The sequence below is a fragment of the Tamandua tetradactyla genome, chromosome 11, assembly GCF_023851605.1.
Source record: "Tamandua tetradactyla isolate mTamTet1 chromosome 11, mTamTet1.pri, whole genome shotgun sequence".
In the NCBI taxonomy this organism is placed as follows: Eukaryota; Metazoa; Chordata; class Mammalia; order Pilosa; family Myrmecophagidae; genus Tamandua; species Tamandua tetradactyla.
This window is the reverse complement of record NC_135337.1, coordinates 3,934,629-3,958,820: the sequence shown is the minus strand read 5'-3', so window position 1 is coordinate 3,958,820 and position 24,192 is coordinate 3,934,629. Positions and strand designations below refer to the sequence as shown.

Genomic DNA, 24,192 nt, shown 5'->3' with positions numbered 1-24,192 from the left:
ACCCCAGCTCTTCCACAGATGTCTTAGCTTTTCTGAGCCTTAGATCCTCTCTTGTAAGGCAGGGATAATAATCTCTTGGGAGGCTGGTGTGCAAATTAAACCACACCTAGCACAGGGCCCGGCTTCCAGCCACAGGAGTGTCAGTGTTTAGAGGGAATGGGAGATGGGATTTGTGGGTTGTGAGCTCTAAATGGTGTGGGTAGGTTTCTGATACTTACGCATGTCTTAGAAATTTCTCACTTGAAGTAACTCCTTATGAAGACCCAGATTTACCAAACAAGTAAGCGGGTGATTATTCACTCTGCTTGCTAATTTACTATAGTGTTCCTTAAAATAGCTCCCCAGTACACTTCAGTTGTTGGATGCGTAGAATCAATTTTTTTTTTTTAAGGATGCATCTGCAGCTGAATGTGCCACACCCTTGTACTGACTTTTAAAAATCATTCTCTTGCCAAAAACCCCAAAAAGCAAGTTGGCATTTGAAAGCATCACATGAAATCTATTCTGTGTTTGTTTGGGTTTTTTTCCCCCATCCCCACAGAACTGGCAGGAGAGATAGTTGCTCCTTTTCCCAACATACGGGTGAACTTCTCCTGTCTGCAGTGCTGGGCTAGACCCTGAATGCAGGGCGGATGAGCCTCAATCCTTTGGGAGTTCCCGCTCCAGTGGGGCCAGGAGGCAGGGGTTTAGCCTGAGGCCACCCGCGGCCACACTAACATCTCTTCCCCTCTGATTTCCCCCGCCCAGTGCTGAATGCCTTCAAGTACCCGCTGCTGATCGGAGTTGGTCTGTCCACGGCCATTGGGCTCCTGTCCTGCCTCATCGGATACTGCAGCTCCCACTGGTGCTGTAAGAAGGAAGTGCAGGAGACCAGGCGTGAGCGCCGCCGGCTGATGTCGATGGAGATGGACTAAGGCCCAGGGCCGGGGGCCAGGCACGGCAGGGGGACGTTCTAGGAGCAGTGGGGGCGAGAAGAGGACAGTGATTGGTTTTTCTAAAGCGAAGTGTGTTACACTAAACCCAGTCCTCTCTAATCTCAGGTGGGACTTGGCGCTCTCCCTTTGCTGCATGTCACGTACTGAGGGCGGATGCGTTTACCAGCACACACAGCTCTTCTTCCCACGGCACTTTCTTAGATAACAACCGAGTGTGTGTTTTCCCAACTGCCGCTTCTTAATGGTTAACCTGGGTCTAATTTTTTTTTTTTCCCTCCGACTGGTTTATAGACCCTCTGATTTCTGTGTGTTTATATCTTCTGGTTTCAAGGGGTTGTGGTGAGGAAGGGGTGATGGCATTCGGAGTTCTTTTGTGTCGGGTGAGAAGGTCACTGCCTGCTCCAGAGCCGGCTTCGATGTTGCAGGGGGCCACCGTGTTAAGAAAGCTGCTGAGGGCGACTCTACCCAGCCCAGACACAACATAGGCCTATGCCAAAGGCTCATTTGTGGCTTTGATTACCCTACTCCACCCCTATTTTCAGGGGTTTAGACTACATTTGAAATCTAAACTTGCAGTGTGTAACTTCTTATTGAGCCCAAATGCTTTTTCTTTTTGGGCCCCCTTTCCATTTCTTCCTTCTTTGTTTTATGTGAGAGTGCTGAAATGGCGGCCCTGGAATCTGAAAGTTGGCTCTCCACCAAGCACCTTATCTTGCCACCTTAGCCTTAAGAATGAATACAAAGAAAATACACAGCCGCCTCTGTCCAGGGCAGTGAGAAGGTCTGGAAGGAAAAGGAGGTTGAGGACAAGGAGAGGGACAGATGTCCACCCCGATGGTTCCGAGGCTCCTGTGCCTCAGGGAACCCCAGGGAGGGCAGAAGAGTGATTCTGGGAAGTTGGATTTATGCAGGTCATGGCAGGCATATATCAGTGGTGTCTGGGGCACTGGTGGGCGAGGAAAACACCTCCATTCCCCTCTGCTGTCCTTTCTGGAAGGCAAAGGCATTGGCCACGAGGGGACTTCCAGGAGGGCCCACGGGTACCCCACTTCCTTCATGTGCTGCTTGGGCGCTTGCAAGACTGACTTAATTTCAGGGGATCAGAAATCGCGTAGCAGAACCACACATTTCCTATGACCTTTTCAGTCCTTCAGGTCCTATAAAGACTCCCTGCAGGGGGTTAGTGAGAAAGGGTATGTTTTGTGGTGTGTTTGCTTTCTTATTAGGAACATGAATGAAACCTAGCGATGTGTCGCCGTGTGAACAGCCTACGAAGTAGACTTGGGGACAATCTGTTTCACCTGGCTGCTCCTATCGGGAAATAGGACAGCGGGCAGAAGGAGAGCTTTCCCTGTCCCTGGCTTCTTCTGCTTTGCCAGCTGCTCCCCTTGGAGCCTCCTGCTCCCCGAATTGCCCCTGAATCTCGCTGCACAGCACCAGCCTTCCGGGAGCATTCTCCAGGGGCTCCCTGAGGCTTGCTGGTGACTCAGCGCCCCCCACTGCAGCCGTCTGTGCTTTTATCCTGGCTCTGAAGGATCTAATACTGCTCTGTCTTCCAAAGGGGAAAAGGATTCTTGTGTTTTGAGCAATAAAGTCATACAAAATGATGGCCATCCATGTGCAGCTTTTTGTCATGACTGGCCGGATGAGCCCTTGCTCCCCGCTCGTTTTCCTCCCTCTGCTGCCTGCCACTAGTTCTGTGCATTTCACCAAGTTGCTCCCAGGAGGCAGATTGGCGCGGAGTCCCCCCCTTTCATTTGGTCCACCGACGGGGACTGCTCATGTGACACAAGCTCCAGATTCTGTGCCAACTACGGCACAGAAGAATTCCAGGTCCGGTCTGTGACCAGGAGACTGGCAGCAGGAATGCCCACCGGACAGTGGACGGCTAAGGGAAGAGGAGGGCATCCTGACAGCATTAGGTTTTGGTATTTTCCCCGTGTCATTTCCCGCGTGCACTATTTCAGAGGAGGCGGGTCAGAGGTCATGGTACAAATGGGAATTGAAGAGAACGCATATAAACAGGTGCTGTGTTAACGACAGCCAGTGCCCTTTGAACTCTCGCAGTTACCGCATTTTATTAAAAGAAGATTCTGGATGGTTGTGGCACAGTCCCTTCCCAGGAGGAGAAAAGGTACTTAGCTTTGGGTGTGATCAGGTTGGCCCCAGCTGGATGTAAAGCCATGAACTGGGGCACGCTGAGCATTTGATGGTGGTAGAGTTGACGAGCTCACGTGCTCAGCACCCTGTCAGCACCTTATTCCTTCAAGCTGATCCCTGCTGCCCGTGGCTGGAATTGTTAGGTCATCTTCCCCGCAACCCCATTCTAAGTCCACTGGCCTGGTCAAAACTGCAAGTCACCTGGGAGCTGGGAGGAAGAGGGAGTTAGAGTAGAGGGTCCAGGGCGTTTCACCGATGATCTGGTTCTTCCAGGAAAATGAACTTGCCTGGAGTTTGTGTCTTTTTAAAGTGTAAGATACACTATCTGGTTGTACCAAATGGGGCTCCCCACAAAGTGCTCTCCTGGAAGATGTTCCTTGCCAGAGGCGCTGGTGTGAATGGTGGCCCCGTTCACACGGGTGGAATCGCACTTCTTAGCAAAAGGAAACTTGATAAACGTTTGGCTTTTTTTCCTACTCATAAAAATATCCCCCAGCAGGAGCCTAACCTGTGTTGACATAGAAGCCTCGAAATTGCTTTCACTTGTTTACTTTGTAATGTTTACATGAACTTTTCCCTTTTTTAAAAAAAGAAGAAGAAAGGCGAACTCTGTTTTTAACACCTTTTCAGATTTTGCACGGGACAGTGGAACTCGGACTCACCGACTTGGAATTAAATCTTAATTTAGGGGTGTATTTATTCACGTGTTTTTCTCCCTCCTCTGCCATCCTGGTAAGGAGGCCCCTCCTGCCCAGTCCCGTGTCTGTTTTCCCTGGTGGCTCTTGCTTCTTGCTTTGCAGACTGCCTGCAGCCATGATTTCTGCCACTGACATCTGTGAGCCAAAGACTGAGCCTTTTAGGCAAGAATAAAAAGCAATACTACACGACTTGCTACTTTCAGAAAATTTTTTTTTTTAGCTTCGCCAGTGACAGCAGAGGAAGAGGGGAACTGGGATTTGGGTAAGTTCTCTGCTGTTTGACCGAATTCTCAGTGATAAATAATCGCGTGCAGGTCGCTAGGAGAAAAAAGTTGACTTCTTTCCTTTTACAGCGTGGCACATGTGAATCTGGAGAATTTTACGTAGACAGAGAAAGGGTCTTGTGTATTTTTGTCCATATCCAATGTTATATGAACTAATTGTATTGTTTTATACTGTGACCACCAATATTATGCAATGCACCATTTGTTTTTGTTTTTGTTTTTTTTGTTTCATTAAAGGAAGTTTAATTTAAATGGAAGTTGTGTGAGGAACTTGGTATCGGCTTCTGTTATCGCTCTTTCAGTTCTCCATGAAGGTCTGTGAGCGTTCACCTGCACCTTTAGCTCTCTTTGAGCCCTATAAATGCATTGCAGGTTTTCACTACAGATAAAAGAACAGGTAGATTTCTTGGGGATGGATGTCCGTTGACGTTTCCACCAAGTGGAAAGGTGAGGTCTGCAATCTTATTGTGTATGGAAGTTCTCTCGGGCTTTCAGTGAATTCTCGTGACCTTACAGGTGTCCTGCCAGGAAAGAGAAGTTAGATGTCGTTCCTCTCTGCGGAAGGAGAAACACACATGGAAGTTCTGTGGCCAGATAGTGATGGAACAGAGCGGCTTTGCTGACTCATGACCCTGTCCATTACAGTCCAGGGGGACCAGCCCCTGTGCTATTACAAGTCCCCCCACCCCGATCAGGTCCCCCCGCCCTGACCAGGCGGGCTGGCTGGAGCCGTCGCAGAGCCTCTGCGGGCCCCTCCCGTTCGCCTCGTCCAGGCTCTTGTGCCTTCTGCGTCCTGAGCAGGGACCTCCCCACGTTGTGACCTCTTCGAGGGCTGGGTCTGTGTCCCGGTCACTACACTGCCCAGTGATTGGCTCTGTACCCGGCCTGGAGGAAGTCCTGGGGTTGACGAGTGGTGGGATTGACCTACCTCTGCGTGGTCCTCAGCTTGGCAGGAGGGTTCTGCTCACGTCCGCACGCTGGCATAGTCAGAGGTGGTCTTTAGCGCGTCTCTACTTATTCCTGACCGCTTGCCTGCCTCAATGTAAATTTCAAACAAGACAAATTTACACACCTTGCATGCCTACTGGGCACGCCAGGCCTCGTGCTCAGCACACATAAACGTGCCTCTTACTTGACCGTAGACCTCAGCACATGCTGTTGGCTTGGCTAGAAACTTCTTTCCACTTATCTAACTCCTGCTTACCGTTTAGGTTGTTCTAGGCTAGGCCTAGGCAAAGCTCCCCGCCAAGAGATGCTCTGATGGTCTGAGCGTGCTGTGCAGGGAGGGTCTGTTCGCCACCTGTGGCCCCAGTGCCTGACCGGGGTGACAGCCAGCATTGCATTCACTGGGACTGCCTTATAGATGTTACCACAATCCTCAGGTCACCCCGAGGTGGCTCTGCAAAGACTGTTACCATTCACCGTGGACCTGGCCCTGCCAAATAACAGTCGTTCCATTTCTTCTAATCCAAAGACCAAAGTCACCACCTTGGGCTTGCAGGTGGCCCTGACATACCTGGGTCGCTCTGCTCCTTTGCCCGTCCCTTTCCGCAGGGAGGTGAGCCCTCCCGTTCCGTTTATTCTGCAGCTTATTTATGCTGCAGTAGTTGTTACTGTGAGGCCATAAGTTAATTGAATCGTGCTCAAAACAGTGAGATGTGTGTGCCAAAAAAAGACGTGTCAATAAAAACTAAGGCAAATTCTCTGGAAAGACTCAATAGAGGCAAATTGCTTTTAAAAAAATGCTATTAATTTAGGTACAGGCAAGACAACTGTGAAAGACTGAAGGGGAAAAGAATCACAAAAACATGGACGGATTCTGCACTCAGTTGGTCTCACAGATATTTTGTAAGTTCTTACTCCATTTGAAAGATGGCAAACCTGGAAGATGTAGAGAAGACATTGTAAGTTTGGTTTATGCAAGAGAAGCGTTAGAGGACTCCAGGACCCATTCTCTGAGGAAAGACGTGGGCCTGTGTCAAGAGATGGGTGACTCAATGGACGTGGTGTAAGTGAAAATAAAGAGTTTAAGATCTGTATGTAGGGTGGGCCCCAGTGGCTCAGCAGGTAGAGTTCTCGCCTGCCATGCCGGAGACCCGGGTTCGGTTGCCAATGCCTGCCCATGCGGGGCAGGATGGGGGAAGAATATCCGTATGTGTATATATGATTCCCTACTTTACCTGACATTTTCTGTTTGATACACTAACAGCCCTAAATGTCCAATAAGAGGGTCTCTCCTGTTACTGTCTCCATTCTTAACAGATGGGGAAACTGAGACTTAAATAAATTAAATGATTTGCTCAAGATTTGAACCCAGATCTTTCTGAAAGCCTATGCATATTCTAAATCACTACACCGGCCCTGGTACCTGGACAGTTTGGGCATTCATTCAGTATTTATTGAATAGATAGAAAGCTGAGTAAGAACTGGACCCTTCCCTTATGAAATTCATGGTTCTGTAGGAGAGGTAGGGATTTAAAGAATTCATGTTATTGCCATATAATAAGTAAAATTAAACAAGCGCCTTCAAGGTGTCAGATAGGAAATGCAAACCTGGAGTTTAGAACTTTAAGGTGTATAGGCATTTACCAGGTGGAGATGGAGCGAGATTCTAAGTAGAGGGGACAGCATTTGCAAAATTAAAAAAGGAGACTTCAGTAAGACACATTCAGAGAAATACAAGCGGTTCTGAAGGTTAGAAGTCAAAGGACAGGGGTCATGGGAGAGTTCACGAGGATCAGCTCATCAAGGTCGTGGCAGGGAGTTTGGACTTGATCCTCTAGAAATAGTTAGGGGAAGGCATTTAAGAATTTAATCAAGAAGCGCATGGATGTATTTGAGTTTTAGGTTACTCTGGAGGTGAGGCATGACAAGGCTGGAGGATTGATTGGACTGTGTTAGTCCAGGTGAAAAATTGAGGCTCTCAGTTGTAACAGCAACAGATAGAACGAATTCACCAAAGACTTTAGGAAGAACTGATGGGACTTTAGAAGTCAGCTTGGAGGTCAGCTGTGGAACTGTGGTGGATATTGGCACATTCAACTATGAAGGACAATGCCAGTGACAGAAAATACAGTGGTTTCAGTTTTAGACTTGAGTTTGAGAGTCCTGGAGACAATCAAGAGGAGGTGTTCCATGCCGGCTAGATCACTGGTCTGGAGCCAGGATTTAAGGGTGATTGGGGTTGGAGGTATATCTGTGAGGTGGGGTTTGAGAGGCAGGACTTTGAGGCGAGAAGGGCCAAAGACAGAGCCCTGGAAAAGCCCTTAACTTAAGGGACAGCCTCGAGGAGACGCTCCGGTAAGGAGATTGGGAAGAAACTTCCAAAGGGGTGAGGGGAAAATGCTGGGTGGTATCAGGAAGTAGAAAGAATTCCAGCAGGTGTCCCAGTGGCCAGCCATACCTGATGCCGCAGCAAAGCTGGGTCCGTTGAGGACCAGGTGGTGGCCGCTGTCGTGACCCTGGAAGTTTGAGTGGAGCCAAACCCAGATTTGGGAGAACCCGTGTGCCTATGAGTAGCTTTCAACCAAAGAATGCAGAACACTAGGTGACGCAGACAAGAGTTTGCAGAGCAGAGGGAAGGCGTGGTGGTTTGGAGCTATGGTATATAGAAGACTATTCAGGAGCATAGGAGACACTTGGGTCTCTTTACAGGTCAGTTGAGCAGTGAATGGGTGTCTTTCTCTAAGAGGGGTAGTAGGGACTCAGAGGCCAGGAAAAGGGCTCTGTTCCCATACCTTCTTTCTCTCTCTCTCCTCGGGGCCGACTCTGTACCTTTATTGTTGTTATCATCATCATCATCATCATCATCATCATCATCATCATCATCATCATCATCAATCATCATCATCATCATCATCATCATCATCATCATCATCATCATCATCATCATCATCATCATCATCATCATCATCATCATCATCATCATCATCAATCAATCGTTGATGGTTGTCAGCTAATCCCTGGTAGGAAATTTAATAAATAGACCTCCCCCGGGAGTATTCCTTTATAAACCTAGGAATCTTGTCTGTTGCTTTTTCTTTTCTGTTACCAGGAAACACATCTCCTGTTCCCTGCTCCCTAATCCCATCCTCCCCAGTGCCCCGTGCCTTGGCCTTGGCCTCTGTCCTTAGAAACGGAGGTCATGCTTAAACCTCTGTAGCCTTGGTTTGCTGTCAGTTCCTGGGGATTGTCACCTGGTGAAGCCGGCCAGTGGGAAGGAAGAGTGTGGGGGCTGTGAGTTGAGACCTGGGTGTCACTCTCTGTCCCCAGGCCAGTTTGCTTCCCTGTGGGAGACCTCAGTTCCCTCCTCTCTTAGATAAAGGAGCTGACTGAGATACTGTTCGCCTCTTCCGCTATGACTCCTTGGTGTTCTTTACATACAGATATGAGTCTCAGGGCCTCAGTTTGACCTGAATTGTAAGACCCAAGTGGAGAAAGGACAAAATAATGATTTGCTTCCTGTTAACCCCTTGGGATTTTTTTTTTTTTTTAACCCTTTCCCCAACTACACAGTGCCTTCTGGAAATTATGAGTGACAATCTAGAAGGTGTAATAAAACACTGAATCAAAAATAAGAAGGCTGGCTTAGAATCCAGCCGCTTTTCTAGCCATATGAATAAGTTAGTTGATAACTCTGAGCCTCAGTTTTCTCATCTGTAAAATGGAATTAGTAATAACTACCACACAGGAATGTGACTTATTTGATTAAATTGTATGTTGGAGATGTCTTACACAGATCATGATTGGTAAAGATCCCAGTTAAATATTTTGGGGGCGTGAATGCTTATATAGATGTCCACAAAACCAGCAATTCCTATGATTCTGTGGAACTAATATTCAAGTATGTCAAACCTAGAAAAAATACATCTCTTTTCATTACTCTTTCAGGAGCTGGAACAAAATTTTTCCTTTAGTACATTTCTTTTGTTGCTTTGTCCAGTACTGGCACTCTACTTCCAACTGAACCAGGAAATACATTTTTACATTCCTTTCAACAGGTACAATTGCAATTCCCAAGGTAATTGAATAACTGTCTCTTTTGCTGGCTCTGTTTTTTCTTTCTTTTTTTTTTCCTTGAAAACAGAAAGCTTCTTTTTTTCATTCTCCAGAAAAGAAGCAGCATCACCCCATCAATGTTGAATTCTGGCAGAAATGGAGCCGCTAAAATGGAAAGAAAGAATATATATATTTTGACAACAGGCAGGAATGAGAGGTTGCACAGCATTCCACGCATGCAGGACTCTCTGCATTACTGGCAATGATAGCCAGCATTTTTTCTAAAATAATTCTCTTTTCAGTGCCTCTGGTAGATTGATTGTATTGATGGCCCCGCTCTTTCCCTCTCCCGTTGCCTTCTTACTTAGCTGTTTCCCCTCATGAAAGAGGTGGGTTCTATTTCCCCATCTCTTGGATTTGCCTTGGCTTTGGCCTGTGGGATGTTAGCAATCATGATTCAAGTAGGAGCTTTATAAAGTGCTGCTGTGTTTCCACTAGTTCTTTTGGACCCCTGATACCCCCATGAAATTGTGCTCACACCAGCCTGCTAGAGAGAGGTGGGGGACATGAGGGAGAGAGCCAAGTCGTCCAAGCTAAAGACAGCCTTGACCATCCTGCTGGCCTGAGCTGACCACAGTAAAATGAGCCAGCCCATCCAGATTAGCAGAAGTGCCCAGCTGACCTACAGGCTCATGAACAAAAATAAATGTTTATTGTTGCAAGCCACTGAAGTTTTGTGGTGGTTTATTATACAGCAATAACTAACTGATACAGTCCATTTGCCAAAAATGTTGGTGTAGGGGAGTGAGCCATAACTTTTCCATCTGAAATGTGAACACATTCCTTTACCTCGGGTCCCACTGGTTTTAGAGCTGACAGCGTGGAGAGGTAGTTTGAAGGTCCCATTCAAATAAAGCTTCACTTTTATTGTTCCCTAAATGCAACCCCCGCATCCTTTTCTCTGGGCCTTTGTACGTTTAGTTTCTCCTTTCCGGATGTCCTTCTCCTCTCTGCTTGAGTCACAGCTGGTCTCCAAGGATGTAAAACCAGCTTCTTCTGAAGCGGATGCAGAGCTGTCCCTGCCCACATTGGTCTCTCCAGCCTACCGATTCTTAGAATATTTCTTGCCTAAGCCAATGAATTGGATACCTGATACCTGCTGCCTTACATGGCTGCTGTTTCTTATGTTCAGTTGTTTATTAAAGTAGATTCCAAGTTCCTGGAGCAGAGGGCCCCTTTTCACACTTCTGTTATCCCTCAAATCTTGCATTGTACCTTGGAAAGGGAAATGCAGGGCCTTTCACTAGAGGGATTAATATTTGTAGGTGGACTGACCTTGGAGCCCAAGATGAAGTGTAATTGCAAGTGACTAAAACCATAGAAAAAGAAAGGAAAATTAAAAGGATAGACCTTAGAGACTTCCAGACCTGAGTTTGTACAATGTAACCCCACTTCACTCCCATTCCCACCCCAAAAATAAGTTCTATGTTAAAATGCCACCTTTCCCCTGAAGATGATTCTGACTTCCTGTTCCCCCTGTATTAAGGCAAGCTCTCTCCCTCCTCCAAATATCCATCTCCTTGACAGTACTTGTACTTCTCCCAGGGGACCTCACCTGTTTCACCTTGTGTGACACCCTCACATGTTCTTATTTGTTTCCTGCTTATCTCTACCCTGCCGTATCATCACAAGCAAGTTCCTTAAGGTCAGATACCATAATTATGTATAGATCTCTAGTACTCGGGAGGGTATTTTTCATAAAGGGGTGTTTAGTAAATAATTTATTATTTCTTCACCTATCCCTCCAAATTCAGGACCTCATCATTGCTCAGATAACTGCAAACATTGTAACTGGCCTTATCAGTTCTAGCCCTGTTTCTCATGACCACCTGTTAGCCAGGCCGTGGTCTTGTTACTAGCTCTTATTGGATAGATGCCAAGACTTTAGGCCTGGCATGCAAGGTCCACTAAGATACAGTCAAAGCTACTCTACAGACCCTACTCCCTTCACTCCAGCCGCACATTTTTATCTGCTCCAATGGGAGGGAACTGCCTTATGTCACTCTCTGTGCTAGATTGAACTTTGGCCACTGTGGTAGATTCAGGTGTCAACTTGGCCAGGTGAAGGCACCTAGTTCTGTTGCTGTGGACATGAGCCAACAGTACCGTGAACCTCATCTGTTGCTGATTTACATCTGCAGTTGGCTAGGAGGCGTGTCTGCTGCAATGAATGAAGTTTGACTTAATTGGCTGGTGCTTAAATGAGAGAGCCCAACGTAGCACAGCCCAAGCAGCTCAGCATACCTCATCCCAGCACTCGCAGCTCAGCCCAGGCCTTTGGAGATGCAGAAAGGAATCACCCCGGGGAAAGTTGTTGGAACCCAGGGGCCTGGAGAGAAGGCCAGCAGAGACCATCCTCTGCCTTCCCACGTAAGAAAGAACCTCAGTGGAAAGTTAGCTGCCTTTCCTCTGAAGAACTAAGGAAATAAATCCCCTTTTATTAAAAGCCAATCTGTCTCTGGTGTGTTGCATTCTAGCAGCTAGCACACTAGAACAGCCACCTTCCTCCTTTATTGTCTCATTTGGCCCAGTCTAATCCATCCTAATCTTCCCTCCTTAGCTACCAACGTCCCCCAACCCTTTTAGATGCCACACTGATTGCTGGACTTGCCACACTGTATGACTGTGATTATCTGATTAAGCAGAAGCTTCCTGAGAAGAAGGACCAGGTTGTAGACGTGTCTCTATGTGCAATAACTGCCACAACACCCAGCACATAGATGGATGGATGGATGGATGGATGGATGGGTGGATGGATGGATGGATGGATGGATGGGTGAAGCAGGATCTGCCCGTAATCGGCCTAAAACAGACCAGTTTGTTACTGACCTATCTAGATCCAGACTTGACCTAGAGAGCTGTTGTCCTCAGTGAGCTCATCCCCTGCATGGTCTTGTCTCCTAGGAATAGAATAGGTTTAGGTTGGCATGTGTTCAGGACCAACTGCTGCATTTAGGTGCCATCCCCTCTCCATCCTTGATGTCACAGACCCATTCTTTGCAGATGAAGAGTTACCTAAATGTCCCGTGATGGGGATGATGGTAGCTGGTACTCACCGAGCACTTCTCAGTGCTCATATATTGTTCTCAGTGCTTTAAATGAACTCTCTCTTCCGCACACCAGCAGTCTTCTGGATACATCCTATTAGTATCCCCACTTACAGCTGAGGGTTAGGAAAGGTTCATTAACTTCTAGGGTCACACAGAGACTGAAAGTAGAGTCTGTGTGCAAACCCAGGAAATCTGACTATGGGACCTGTTGTCTTAACCACTTCCCTTGTGTCATCCCATGTTCCTGTTTTCCAGATTCCCTTCTCTCATTTCCATCCTAAGACAGAAGGAGAGGTAAGGGCCAAGAAGAGAACATTTCTGTTCACTTTTTTATTTATTCAGTTTAATTCCCCCATGATTGCCTAACGATACATATTTAGCCAGGATGAGGCTCGTCTTTTCTTTTGTGTCTATTATATGCCTACCTGACCACAAAGATAATTTTTTCCTACCCAACTTGAATGATTAGCAAAGAGCCATATAAAGCAAATAGTTTTGCTTTTGGCAGCCATTTCTCTTTCTCAATGGGCTGAAAACCACACCGCTGCTTCCTCTTTGACTTTGTAGCAAGAACATAGCATTTGTCATGAGCTTCTAGGCAACTTCAGTGGCGCTGCCAGGAAAGTCTGTACTGGTCCAAATGGCCTGCATCCGATGTGTGGCACCTTTCATTCTCTTTCTGAGTAAGTTTCATAATTCTGCATGTTTCAATTATCACTGGAGCTAGTTCCCTAGAGGTGGTTGGGTGATGGAGCAAGACAATTTGGTCTCTATAGGAGAAACTATACCAACACATTTCTGCTGTTGGTAATAATTGTTTACTTTTAATGATCATGGTTCTTGGCTTGCCTAGATGTCCTTGAGTTCCAGGGAGGCAAAATTGCTTTATAGAGGTTCCAGGCACCTGATCCACTGTTTGTTTTTTGAACATGTAGTTATGAATATTCACCAATTTTTGTCTTACCCTCCTTTGACCCCATCTTCCTTGGATAACCCATCCTAAGAGAGAGTGAGAGGCTTTGCTTCCCAGACTGAGAGAAGATTTTAAGGTTTGCTTGATGTTAGGGTGTTCTCTGGGGATGTGGCTGAGTATAAGGAAAGGTTACAAGAGGACTTAATTGGTTTTAGGCTAAGCTAAAAGGTCTGGACTTCCCCTGTTGGCTGACGTGGGAATTGACTACTCGAGGATTCATAAGCTGGCAGGAAGATCCATTTGGCTGTGCTGAGGGGCACATGACACAGCGTTTAAGTGGAGGCATTTACACGTTTTAGAATAGGGTGGAGGAAGTTTTGGAGGTGGACTGGAGAATCAGATGAACTGTTCAGGGAATGAAATAGTTCCAGAGCAAGTAGTAGGAGCTTTTTTGTGTGTGCTATAGATTCCTTTGGCATCCGATGACGGTTATGGATAATATTTCAGAATAATTTTTTGGGGGGGTGGGGGGCATGGGCAGGTGCCGGGAAATGAACCTGGGTCTCCAGCATAGCAGGTGAGAATTCTGCCACTGAGCCACTGTGCACCACCCCAGAATAATTTCTTAAATGCACAGAATATGTAAGACTACAGAGGAAATAAATGATTGAACTGCAGTTAACAAAATACTTTAAAATAAATATTTTATAAATGTGTGGGTTTCTCTGTGCATTAGAAAAGCTCTAAAGGTGGGTCTCTTCATTAACAAATTTCAAAGTAATGATGCATAGGAACAGCATTTCAAGATATCTGCAACTGCTGTAATGGGATGTGAAAACATCTGTGATTGCTATTGGTGGCAAAGACACAGGCATTGCTCCTAATACTTGGGTTTGTTGTCTGCATTCATACTGAAGGAAATTTTCGTTAGAGGTTAGTGAAAATAAGCGTGATTTTTTTCGTTCGCGTTCATGTACACTTTGATCTTATGTGCGGACCCCAGATTCTGAACCCCCGCTTTGCAGAGACGGGGTTGAGTCTGTGCAGAGACTTGAATAGCTGGGACAATAAAGGAAGTAAATAAACTGTAATCAGCATTGACCAGGGCTGTAGCTAAAGAAGCAAAAGTAAGCAGTACAGCACTTGACACGAAGGGGTTGCTTAGTAAACACTGGTTGAGTTAAACTGGGTTCAGGTCTCAAGGGACTTCGGATAGTTGGAAGTAAGGATCAGATTCTGAAAGGGCCTTGGGTGGGGAGAGCTCCCTGCAGAGGAAGTTCCTCGGCCTGCGGCTGGCAGACCGGTGCCACCGGACAGGTTTGGCAGGTTCTGACAGATGGGTGGACTGGTGGGGTATCCGGGGCGGCTGGCATGTTTCTGTTTGTCCTGCGGTCTGAGTGTGATTCTAAAGGGTTTGTGCTTCTTGCTTTCAGACTCTGTATTTGCCTGTGGACTTAAAATTATGCAATAAGAGAATTAAAAATTCTCTCTCTCTCCATTTTTTTTTTTTGGCGAGCAGGCTGGAAGGCCTAAGGGGAAGGAACCTTAGCCACTAAGGTGCCAAAAGAGGAAGTTGGAAGCTTTTCCTTAACCCATTTGAACAGTTACCTAAACTGGTAACTGTTTATTTATTTCTTCCAAATTCTGACTTATTCTGAGCGCTAATCTTGTATAGAACCACAGTTTTTAATGTGGCGGTTACATAAATCAGGAAGTAATCTAGGAAAGCTTTGGAAGCCTGCTATTTGGCATGACAAATACAGAGGGGAAATGAAGGAAATTAATTAAATGATGCCCAACTGATAAATTACACTGTTTAGCAGATGCATTCTTTGTCCTAGTCTCATTAAAAATATATATATATAAAGACTGATTAATCCTATAAGAAGCTGATGCTGATGAGGATATGAGGCTGATGAGGTCAAGGCCAAAGGTAAATCAGCTTTGGGGTTCAGCTTTGCCTGCTTGATCAGTCACCCCACAGCCTGACCAGCTGCCTTACGAATAAAGGCTGTTAACATGGGAGGGGAAAAAAATTCTCGGAAAAAAATAAAAAGATTCCATTTAATTGTGAATGGAAGCTTGGCTTATCCTCCAACTATCCAGGATTTTTTTATTTTTATTTTTTACATGGGCAGGCACATGGGAATCAAACCTGGGTCTCTGGCATGGCAGGTGAGAACTCTGCCTGCTGAGCCACTGTGGCCGTATCTAGGGTTTTTGAATGTGTAAAGGAAGAGAAGTTGCTTACTATGCTTGCTGTCTGCCAGGTAGGTTTTGAAATTGCTGCTTTTGTGTATGAAGAATGGTCAGATATTGGCCCTTTTGTATGATTCAACGTAATAGCTTCCATTCAAATAACACTGAAATGGTAAATTTGACAATTCCAATGATATATTTTTAAGAAAGCCCGAACCATCAAGGAATTTTTAGTGTTTCAAAAGCATGACCGCAATGCTAGTATGCGAGTGCTGAGCTGTATGCCAGTCAACGAAAATTTGAGCTGTTGTGCAAAGAAAGGTAATTAACCCTATGTCCTTCAGAGAAAAAGCAGTGGGACTGCCCTCCGAGGTGTTTTACTCTTTAGGAATTGGAGAGATATGTACTTGAAACAATTGGTAGAATAGATTTATAGTAGAATGCTTCATTGTGGGATCCCAGTGTATGGCCATTTGAATCAACCTCTGTCTGTCATTATTCCTTTCCACCTCAAAAAAAAAAAAAAAAAAAAAAAAAAAATCCTTTCCACCTATGGAAAGGCTAGTGAACATTTCTTTCACTATTCTGAGAAAGCACTGCTCTCCCCACCATGTTTTTGACCCTATGCCTCTACTGAGACCTGACTCCAGTAATCATCCCCTCTCTGGCTTCAGCCACGTCTACTCCTCTACCTCTGCCTTCATTCCACCTATAAACACGCCGCAGTGCCCTATCCTCGGCCTCTGCTGCTTCTCTCCATCCAGCTAGTCTCTCCTGCTTCCATCTCATTCTTCTTTTTCCTTTCTCCCTGAAACTTCTCAATGTAGTTGACACTTCCTGCCGCTGCTTCTTACCCCCGAAACTTCCCGCTTCTCTTCTATTGAAATCTCTTTTACAAACATCTCCGTCATCAAACTAAATGGGTTCTCCTCTGCCATTGGGGTCCTTGACCTCTTAACCCCTTAGCCGCATCTGGCAGTGCTGTGACAAGCCCTTTCTTCTTGGAACGTTTGCTTCCCTTGGTTTTTAAGCCGCTGTTCTGGCTGCCCTCCCACTTTCCTTCCTCTTCCTTTCCTGGGTTTTCTTCCTCGAGCTGTCCCTTAGATACAGAGATTCTCTAGTAATCCCTTCCTAGCCCTCTTCCTTAGGTCCTGACACTTCCCAACAGTTACATATAACTGACCCGATCTACCTCTAGCGTGCAGAGCTCCCCCTGCAAACAGGCGTTTACAGGAGGCGATGAGAAACAAGGAGGACGACCGTGTACTTGACAGTTTCAGATCTGGGTTCAAGTCTGGGTCAGCCACTTAGGAGTTTTGACATTGCTAAAGATGGGAACATCACAGAGTTCTTGAGAGGGTCAGGTCACAAATGTTTTCAGAGTTGAGTAGATGTTTAAGTACTACTGAGGAAATACAATCAAGAACAAAATCTTGGTGAATAATAGGGGGAACAAATGTTAAAATAAATTCAGATTGAAATGCTGGTGATCGGTGAGGGGGAGGGGTGGGGGGTATGGTATGTATGAATTTTTTCTGTTTCCTTTTTATTTCTTTTTCTGAGTAGATGCAAATGTTCCAAGAAATGATCATGATGATGAATATGCAACTATGTGATGATACTGTGAATTACTGATTATATATGTAGAACAGAATGATCAAAAGTTAAGAATGTTTGTGCTTGTTTGGTGTTTTTTGGTATTTAAAACAAAAAATCTTGGGCGGGCCACGGTGGCTCAGCAGGCAGAATTCTCACCTGCCATGCTGGAGTCCTGGGTTCGATTCCCAGTGCCTGCCCATGTAAAAAAAAAAAACAAAACAAAAGAAAATCCCCAAATCTTCCCACAACCCAGAACATCTCTCCAAAAAAGGTAGAACAGACAGAAAACCGCATCTTATTATTGACTAAGCATTAAACCAGAATGTGATGCATCGCAGGCAATCTGCTAAAGAGAAGGCGGAAACAGAAAGTTCCCCCTTTTGTGTTGCTAAGCAGATACAGCCAATTGACATGCGTGTTCTCAAGATATTTCTCACAGCTTTAGGGCTGGAAGCTGGTTTGCAGTTTGGAGCTAGGATGTCTCTGGTGCTGTCCTCATCTCTTCCCAGGAAACCGGGAGATATTTTCCTGATCTCAAAGTAATGACTTCCTTCCTTGAGGAAAACTTCTCTGGTGGTGAAATTTGCAAAAGGCTTATTTAACCTTTAAAAAAGATTTTCATGCATTTCAAAGGGACAGAGAAAGAACTTACAAGTTTTCTAAGGTAAATGCTGAAAGGAATGGGAGCAGGAGAGAAGACTCCCTCTTTTTGCACCAGGGAAAATTAAGTCTTTTTTTTTCTTTTTAGATTTGTATTTACTTTTACAATATAGATAGATGATAGATAGAGGCAGACAGACAAAGATGAAGACATATTTATTGCCAGGTGTGTATTGCTGCCTCTCCATCCATCCATACAACCTCCAGACATCTAAGACCCTGCAAAATCCTATAAATTTTATTTCCACAGTGGCTTTTAAATTGTAGTCCTTTCTTTACATCCCTATTGATTTTGTCACCCCCCATTTCTGATTTCCATCATCTTACAGATTAATTAATTTCCCTGCTCAAAAACTTCCAATGGTTTTCCCATTGCCTAATGAATCAAGTCCAAACACTTAAACATGAAAAATCAGGTCCTTCATGCTCTGATTCAAATCTCCTATCCTGTCTTATCTCCTTCTGTTAGCCTTCATCCATCCCTCCCCGAGTCCAAGCCATCACCTATTTCTTCACCAATCTTTTGATTCTCTACCCACACAGTCAGTCAAGAAGCCTCTTCTCGCCCTTCCGTTATCTTTCCAGTCCTTCAAAGCCCACCTCCGGTGCTGTCCTCCATAGACCTCTCCCAACCTCCCGAACAGATGTGACCTCTCCTTTCATCCGATTCCTCACAGCCCCTTTATTCTCTCTCTCTCAGACAGCGATAACTACCATCTCTGCTTTACTAGATCAGAAAATTTCCAAGCACCAAAAAACGTCATAAAATTTTGAATAATTATTTATTGAATTGGCAAATAAAACGTCTAAAATGAAGTGTTGGTTTTTAACTTTTTTTCAGATGTGCCCACCATCTCTCTGAAAAGTGATGGAAAAAAGGAAGTATTGCCAACCCACCCAAAATAATATCGTTTGGGGAAACACGCCCTGAGAGACAGGCTTAGTGGTACCTTAGAGACCATATCCTTAAAAAAAGTTTTTTTGTTTTGTAATATAAAATGTAAGGAAAAATTAATAAAACATAAGTGTACAGTTTGGCAAATGAGTGCAAAGTAAAATGGGTGTAATCACTGGTCAAGTCGAGAAATAGAACGTTGCCAGGACCTGAAAGCACCTCCCACCTGGTGCCATGTGCCCTCGCCACATCACAAACTCCCTCTTGCCCCACACACAGTCACTTTCCTGATAACTGCTTCTTTGTTTTTCTTCGGCTCTGCCCCTTGTATGTGTGTCCCCCAAACAATCCCGTGTGATTTTGTCTGTTTTAAAATTTTCTAAAGGGTAGATCCATTCTGTATATAGTCAAAGGGATTCAAAGGGGTTTTGCATCTTTCATTAAGCTTCATTAGCCATGTTACTGCAAGTAGGTGAAATTCAGCCATTTTTATTTCTGCATAGTATTCCATCTGATGACTATACCAGCATTGTCCATTTTACTGTTGATGGACATATGGACTACCTCTGGTTTGGGACAGTACTGAGCTGCGCTGCTCTGAACACTTTCCTAGTATGCAGTGCACGTTTCTCAAAGGGTTATATTTCTAAGACATATGTCAGCATCACTGAAAGTGTCTTCAACTGCCCTGGCAGTTTTAGTTTCCTTTGACTTCTCAAACAAATACCACGCAATGGTTCAGCTTCAACAATGGGAATTTATTATCACGATTTTGAGGCCACGAGAAAATCCAAATCAAGGTGTCATCAAGACGATGCTTTCTCCCTGTCACTGTGGGGCTGGCTGACAATGATCCTCACTGCTTAGCCTGTCATAAGGCAGCGTCTCCTGGTCTCTCCCTTCACTGCTGGATTCTGCTGGTGGTGGTTTCTGGCTGCTCCTTCTGTGGCTTTCTCTCTTTCTGAATTTCATCCACATAAAGAACTTCAGAAATAGGATTAAACCCAACCTGACTGAGGTGGGCCATACCTTAGCCACAGTAACCTCATCAGACAGTCCTACTTACAATGGATTCACAGCCACAGGAGTGGATTAGATTCAAGAATATGTTTTTCTGGGGTACATAACAGCTCCCAATCACCAAAGTAGATAATAATTTAAACTTTTCTAAAGCAGTCTAACTATTGTTCTTCTATTGATTTTTTGTAATAGAAGTATATTACAGAAGAGCATAATATAAATATAGCCCATTAACTGCAGTTCATGAAAAATTAGAATATTCTATACTATTGCTGGTTGGTTCATCGGTAATTTGGGTGCTTGTCCATTTTACCAATTTCGATTGAGCATACACATATGTGAGTTTTAGTTGACTCCATCGGGAAACTGTTGGTCCTTTCTGCCCTCTTCTGACGACCCTCTTCTAGTTCTCAGAATTGTTTTCATCCAATTTCATCTCAGAATTGTTTTTCTTTCCCTCACTTTTTTTTCCCCTGCTCTGGTCAACTTTAGTTTTCGTCTACGTGGATTCACCAAATTTAGCAGATGTTCTGTGTCTCTCCTGTCTTCTTGTGAACTCGACTCCATTCATTCCACACAGGCCCCTCCCGCCTGAGCCCTCCTGATGTCTCTCAACTCCACGCTCCCTTTCCGTGGGCCCCAGGCCTCCAGAAAAAGATCTCTGCCATTTGTTCTTTGTTCTTTCTGCTACACAAAATAAACTAGCTTTCAATATTAATCATGCTGAATAAACATATACTTTGTCGTTGTTGTTTTAGCATATCCTGTTTTATTTCTGAAGAATGCTTGCTTTTGAATACTTTGGCCATGTCAGCCTTTCATCAGTGTTTCCTCCTTTAGATATAACCCTTAAAATGTGCTCCAACACAAAGCATCCCACAGCGGTCCCCAATGAAAACTTTTGGTAAGAGAAAAGCTAAAATAAGTTCTGCTTCCAGATCCTGTTGGACTTAACAATTTAAGATGAAGCTTTTTAGTAAAGCTGCCGTCTCTCTTTTTAAAATGACAAACAAAACCAAAAAAAACCCCTCCAATATATAGAAAGGAAGTACCCGCTGCCTCTTCAGATGCTAATTTTAACTAGTCCCACGTCAGACCTGGCCAAGGGCTACAAAGACTTCCAACCAACCGTGGAGAGGCACAGGAGGAGAACGAAAGACTTTCCCTCTCTAGCAATGACTTCTGTAAAACAGCCCCGATGCCAGGTACCCTGGAATTTGAGGTTTGAGGAAGTATATGTTGAACTTTCCCACTCTAAAAGTAATGTACAAGGTAAACTTGAATGCATTGAATTTACATGAAAATCCAGCCACTTAGATAAACAGCTATATTCTATGGAAGCAGGCTTGATACATTGACAAAGCTGAGCTTTTTTTTTCTAAGAGACTAGCGATTACTATGAAAGATAAAGCTATAAAAAAGAACAATGAACTCATCAAGCCCTTGCATACTGCTCAGCCTAAAGAAGCCACTGGCCCTCTGAGCTGGCGATGGCTGATAACCTGCTATCTCATTTACCAGAATTGTAATACAAGGGAAATACAGACTGTGCTACATTGGGAACGGGTGTGCTATATTATCTATTTTTATTCCTCTTTCTTTTCTCTCCTACTTGCAAGCTGAGCTCAGCCTTGGCCAAAGACAAGTAACGATTCAGAAAGGACCGCTGTTTAGAGCCAAAGGTTACCCCGTCAGCATCGGCTGCAATGTAACTGGCCACCAGGGCCCCTCGGAGCAGGACTTCCAGTGGTCCGTTTACCTGCCGCCGGTGCCGGCACAGGAAATCCAGATTGTCAGCACCAAGGACGCCACCTTCTCTTATGCAATGTATGCACCACGGGTGCGAAGGAAGGAAATCTACGTGCAGAGGGTCCAGGGAGACTCAGTCTTTTTGCACATCTCAGAGCTCCAGATGAAGGACGCGGGCAAGTATGAGTGTCACACACCAAGCACGGATGAAAGGTACTATGGGAGTTACAGTGCGAAGACTGATCTAATTGGTAAGCGGTTTGCCCTTTTCCCTGAGAAGCCAGAGTTTCTGCTGTCACGATACTTTGCCATGGGATGTGACTTTATATCATCCCATGTGCTTTGATAAAAGAGCCCATAGACCCCTCTGTATATTTTGGAGATCTGTTACAAATAGGTATCGCATAGATTGCAAAACTGTCACTTTTTTTTTGTATGCTGTATGTCACATTTCATTCTTTTTCCATGTGACTGTGTCATGTTATTTTTACCAGTCATCTTTGCCATGGAGATTTGGGTGGTGTGTACTCTTCCCGAGGCCTTATTCACAGCTGACAGACTGATAATGGCAACCGCATTAGAGGAAGTTTTGAGGGTTTTCCCACATTGTCTGTTCTTAGGAGCTGAATATTGACTCAATGAGAGACCTAGACAATAAGTCATTCACTTGGAAATGGTCATTCTCAGACAACCCTTTTATAGCATGTTTACCTATGTATGCTATAATAAGTATAGCCCTAGAAGAGGGCCAGGGTCCTTCCTGCTGTCATTTTATTCCTCTACCTCAAATATCTATCACCCTTTTTTCAGGCTAGCAAACTCCTATGTATACTTCAGAACCCAGTTTAGATATTACCTTTCTGTGAGGAACCTGTCCTGACTGTCTCAGACAGCATTCCCTCCTTTGTTTCCTCTTACTGTTCCACTCACACCACTATTAGCACTCATCCAGGTATATGGTAACTGGCTATTTATATACCTCTCTCTTACCAAACCCTGAGCTTTTGAGAGCTTATCTCAGCTCCTAGCAAAGTGCCTACCACTGATTAGGTGCTCAGTAAATGTTCATTGACTGACTCCAAGTATTTCTTTAACATAAGCCTGGGCTCTGTGGTTTCAGTGGAGGAAGGAGAGATTGGTAGGTTACCAAACCTTTGGTAAAAATTGTATTTTTGGCTGTGATAGATTATAATGGATTATTTATGAACTTTATTTTATAAAGAAGCAGGATAAGGCCTAGGAAGGTTAAGAGACTTGCCAGAAAACTTAAGTTTATGTAGTCCGATAGAAACAGATTTAGGATTAGAATCTAGCTCTTCGGGCTCCCAGTGCTTTGCAGACACTCTGTGTCTCATTAGCTAAATTGGATACAGTGCAGGTTAATGAAATAAAGTCAAGATCAATATATCAGTGAGTCATTAGCTTTGATGAAGTCCATAGACTGTAAATAGATGTCAATTTCCCCATTGGTGATGGGGAAAGCATATGGGTAGGAAAACATATGTCTAGCAGAAAACTAACTGAAAGTATATGCTAGTCTGGTTAGTCCTTTGCCAGCCAGATTATCATCATTCCTTTGTCGCCAGTTATTCCAGATACACTCTCGGCCACCATGATGTCCCAGACTCTCAGGAAAGAGAAGGGGGAGCCACTGGAACTTACCTGTGAGGTCTCCAAAGCCACAACTCAACATACCCACCTCTCGGTCACCTGGTACCTGATGCAAGATGGACGAGGAAGCGAAGCCACCGACATTATCTCCTTCTCCAGAGATTTTATGTTGATTCCTGGGCCCTTGTTCACAGAGAGGTTTGCCACAGGCGATGTGCGGCTTGACAGGATTGGTGCCACTTCCTTCAGGCTCTCCATAGCGAGCCTCCAGTCCTCAGATCAAGGCCAGCTGTTCTGTGAGGCAACTGAATGGATCCAGGACCCGGATGCAACCTGGACTTTTATCACTAAGAAGCGGACAAATCAAACAACTCTGGGCGTTCAGTCTGCAGGTGATTATCTTCTCATGAAATTCATTAATAGGCTAGTAGCTGGGTATTTATGGGATATTATTTTTTCTTCTAATATTCTGTTGGCTCTAAATAATTGTCTGGAAAATTTGAGTAAGTTTTGTTTTTGCCACTTTGGCAATATCAGTAAGAAGAAGGACATTCAGTTTTGACCCTGTCTATGGGAGGTTTTTTGTTTGTTTTTTAGATTAGAGAAGTTATATGTTTACAGAGCATTTGCGCATAAAACAGAGGCTTCCCATGTGCCACCCTATTGTTAATACCTTGCATTGGTGTGTACATTTGTTACAATTGATGAAAGCACTTTTTTTTGTTTTTTTGCATGGGCAAGCACTGGGAATCGAACTCGGGTCTCTGGCATGGCAGGCAAGAACTCTGCCTGCTGAGCCACCATGGCCCGCCCTGAAAGCACATTTTTATAGTTTTGCTGCTAACTGTTGTCTGTGATTTAACTTAGGGGTTTCATTGTGTTGTGCAGTGCCATGGATTTTTTAAAAAATCATTCTAATATATATATATTCAATCTAAAATTTCCCCTTTAACCACATTCAAATATATAACTCAGTGTTGTTAATTAAGTTCACAATGCAGTGCTACCATCACCATCATCCATTACCAAAACTTTTCTGTTGTCCATGGGACTCACCTCCATGGGAGGCTTTACAGGGGTAAGTTCTATTGAATGGTTAGTAGATTCCAAAGTCAGCGACGGAAGTGAATTTTGTCCCTCTTCTCATCAGGCTCTGTTTAAAACATGCTTCATCAGTATTATTGACTCCAGTCCTTACAGCCACCTGATAAGGCAAGTAGCCGACTTACCGTTTTAAAAAGAAACCTGAGCCGCACACGCTCAAGGCCCTGCCGAGGCTCTCCCAGCTGGTGAGTGGTGGAGCTGGTCCTCTCTCTGGAAAGCCCACTCACTGCAGACATCAGGCCCTCAAAAGAGCTCAG

The 24,192-nt window shown here is 44.7% G+C and overlaps 2 protein-coding genes across 2 annotated transcripts in view; both read left to right on the top strand.

Moving 5' to 3' along the window:
* The window catches only part of PTGFRN (prostaglandin F2 receptor inhibitor), an 86,387-nt gene extending 82,058 nt beyond the window's left edge, over positions 1–4,329 (top strand). Inside the window, exon 9 of the mRNA XM_077119769.1 lies at positions 748–4,329. Coding sequence (XP_076975884.1) covers positions 748–914 — 167 coding nt within the window. The 3' untranslated portion in view covers positions 915–4,329. The remainder of the gene's footprint in view (positions 1–747) is intronic.
* A 7,582-nt stretch (positions 4,330–11,911) lies between these two features.
* The window catches only part of CD101 (CD101 molecule), a 44,126-nt gene continuing 31,845 nt past the window's right edge, over positions 11,912–24,192 (top strand). Inside the window, exons 1-3 of the mRNA XM_077119768.1 lie at positions 11,912–12,868; positions 21,091–21,471; positions 22,807–23,223. Coding sequence (XP_076975883.1) covers positions 12,826–12,868; positions 21,091–21,471; positions 22,807–23,223 — 841 coding nt within the window. The 5' untranslated portion in view covers positions 11,912–12,825. The remainder of the gene's footprint in view (positions 12,869–21,090; positions 21,472–22,806; positions 23,224–24,192) is intronic.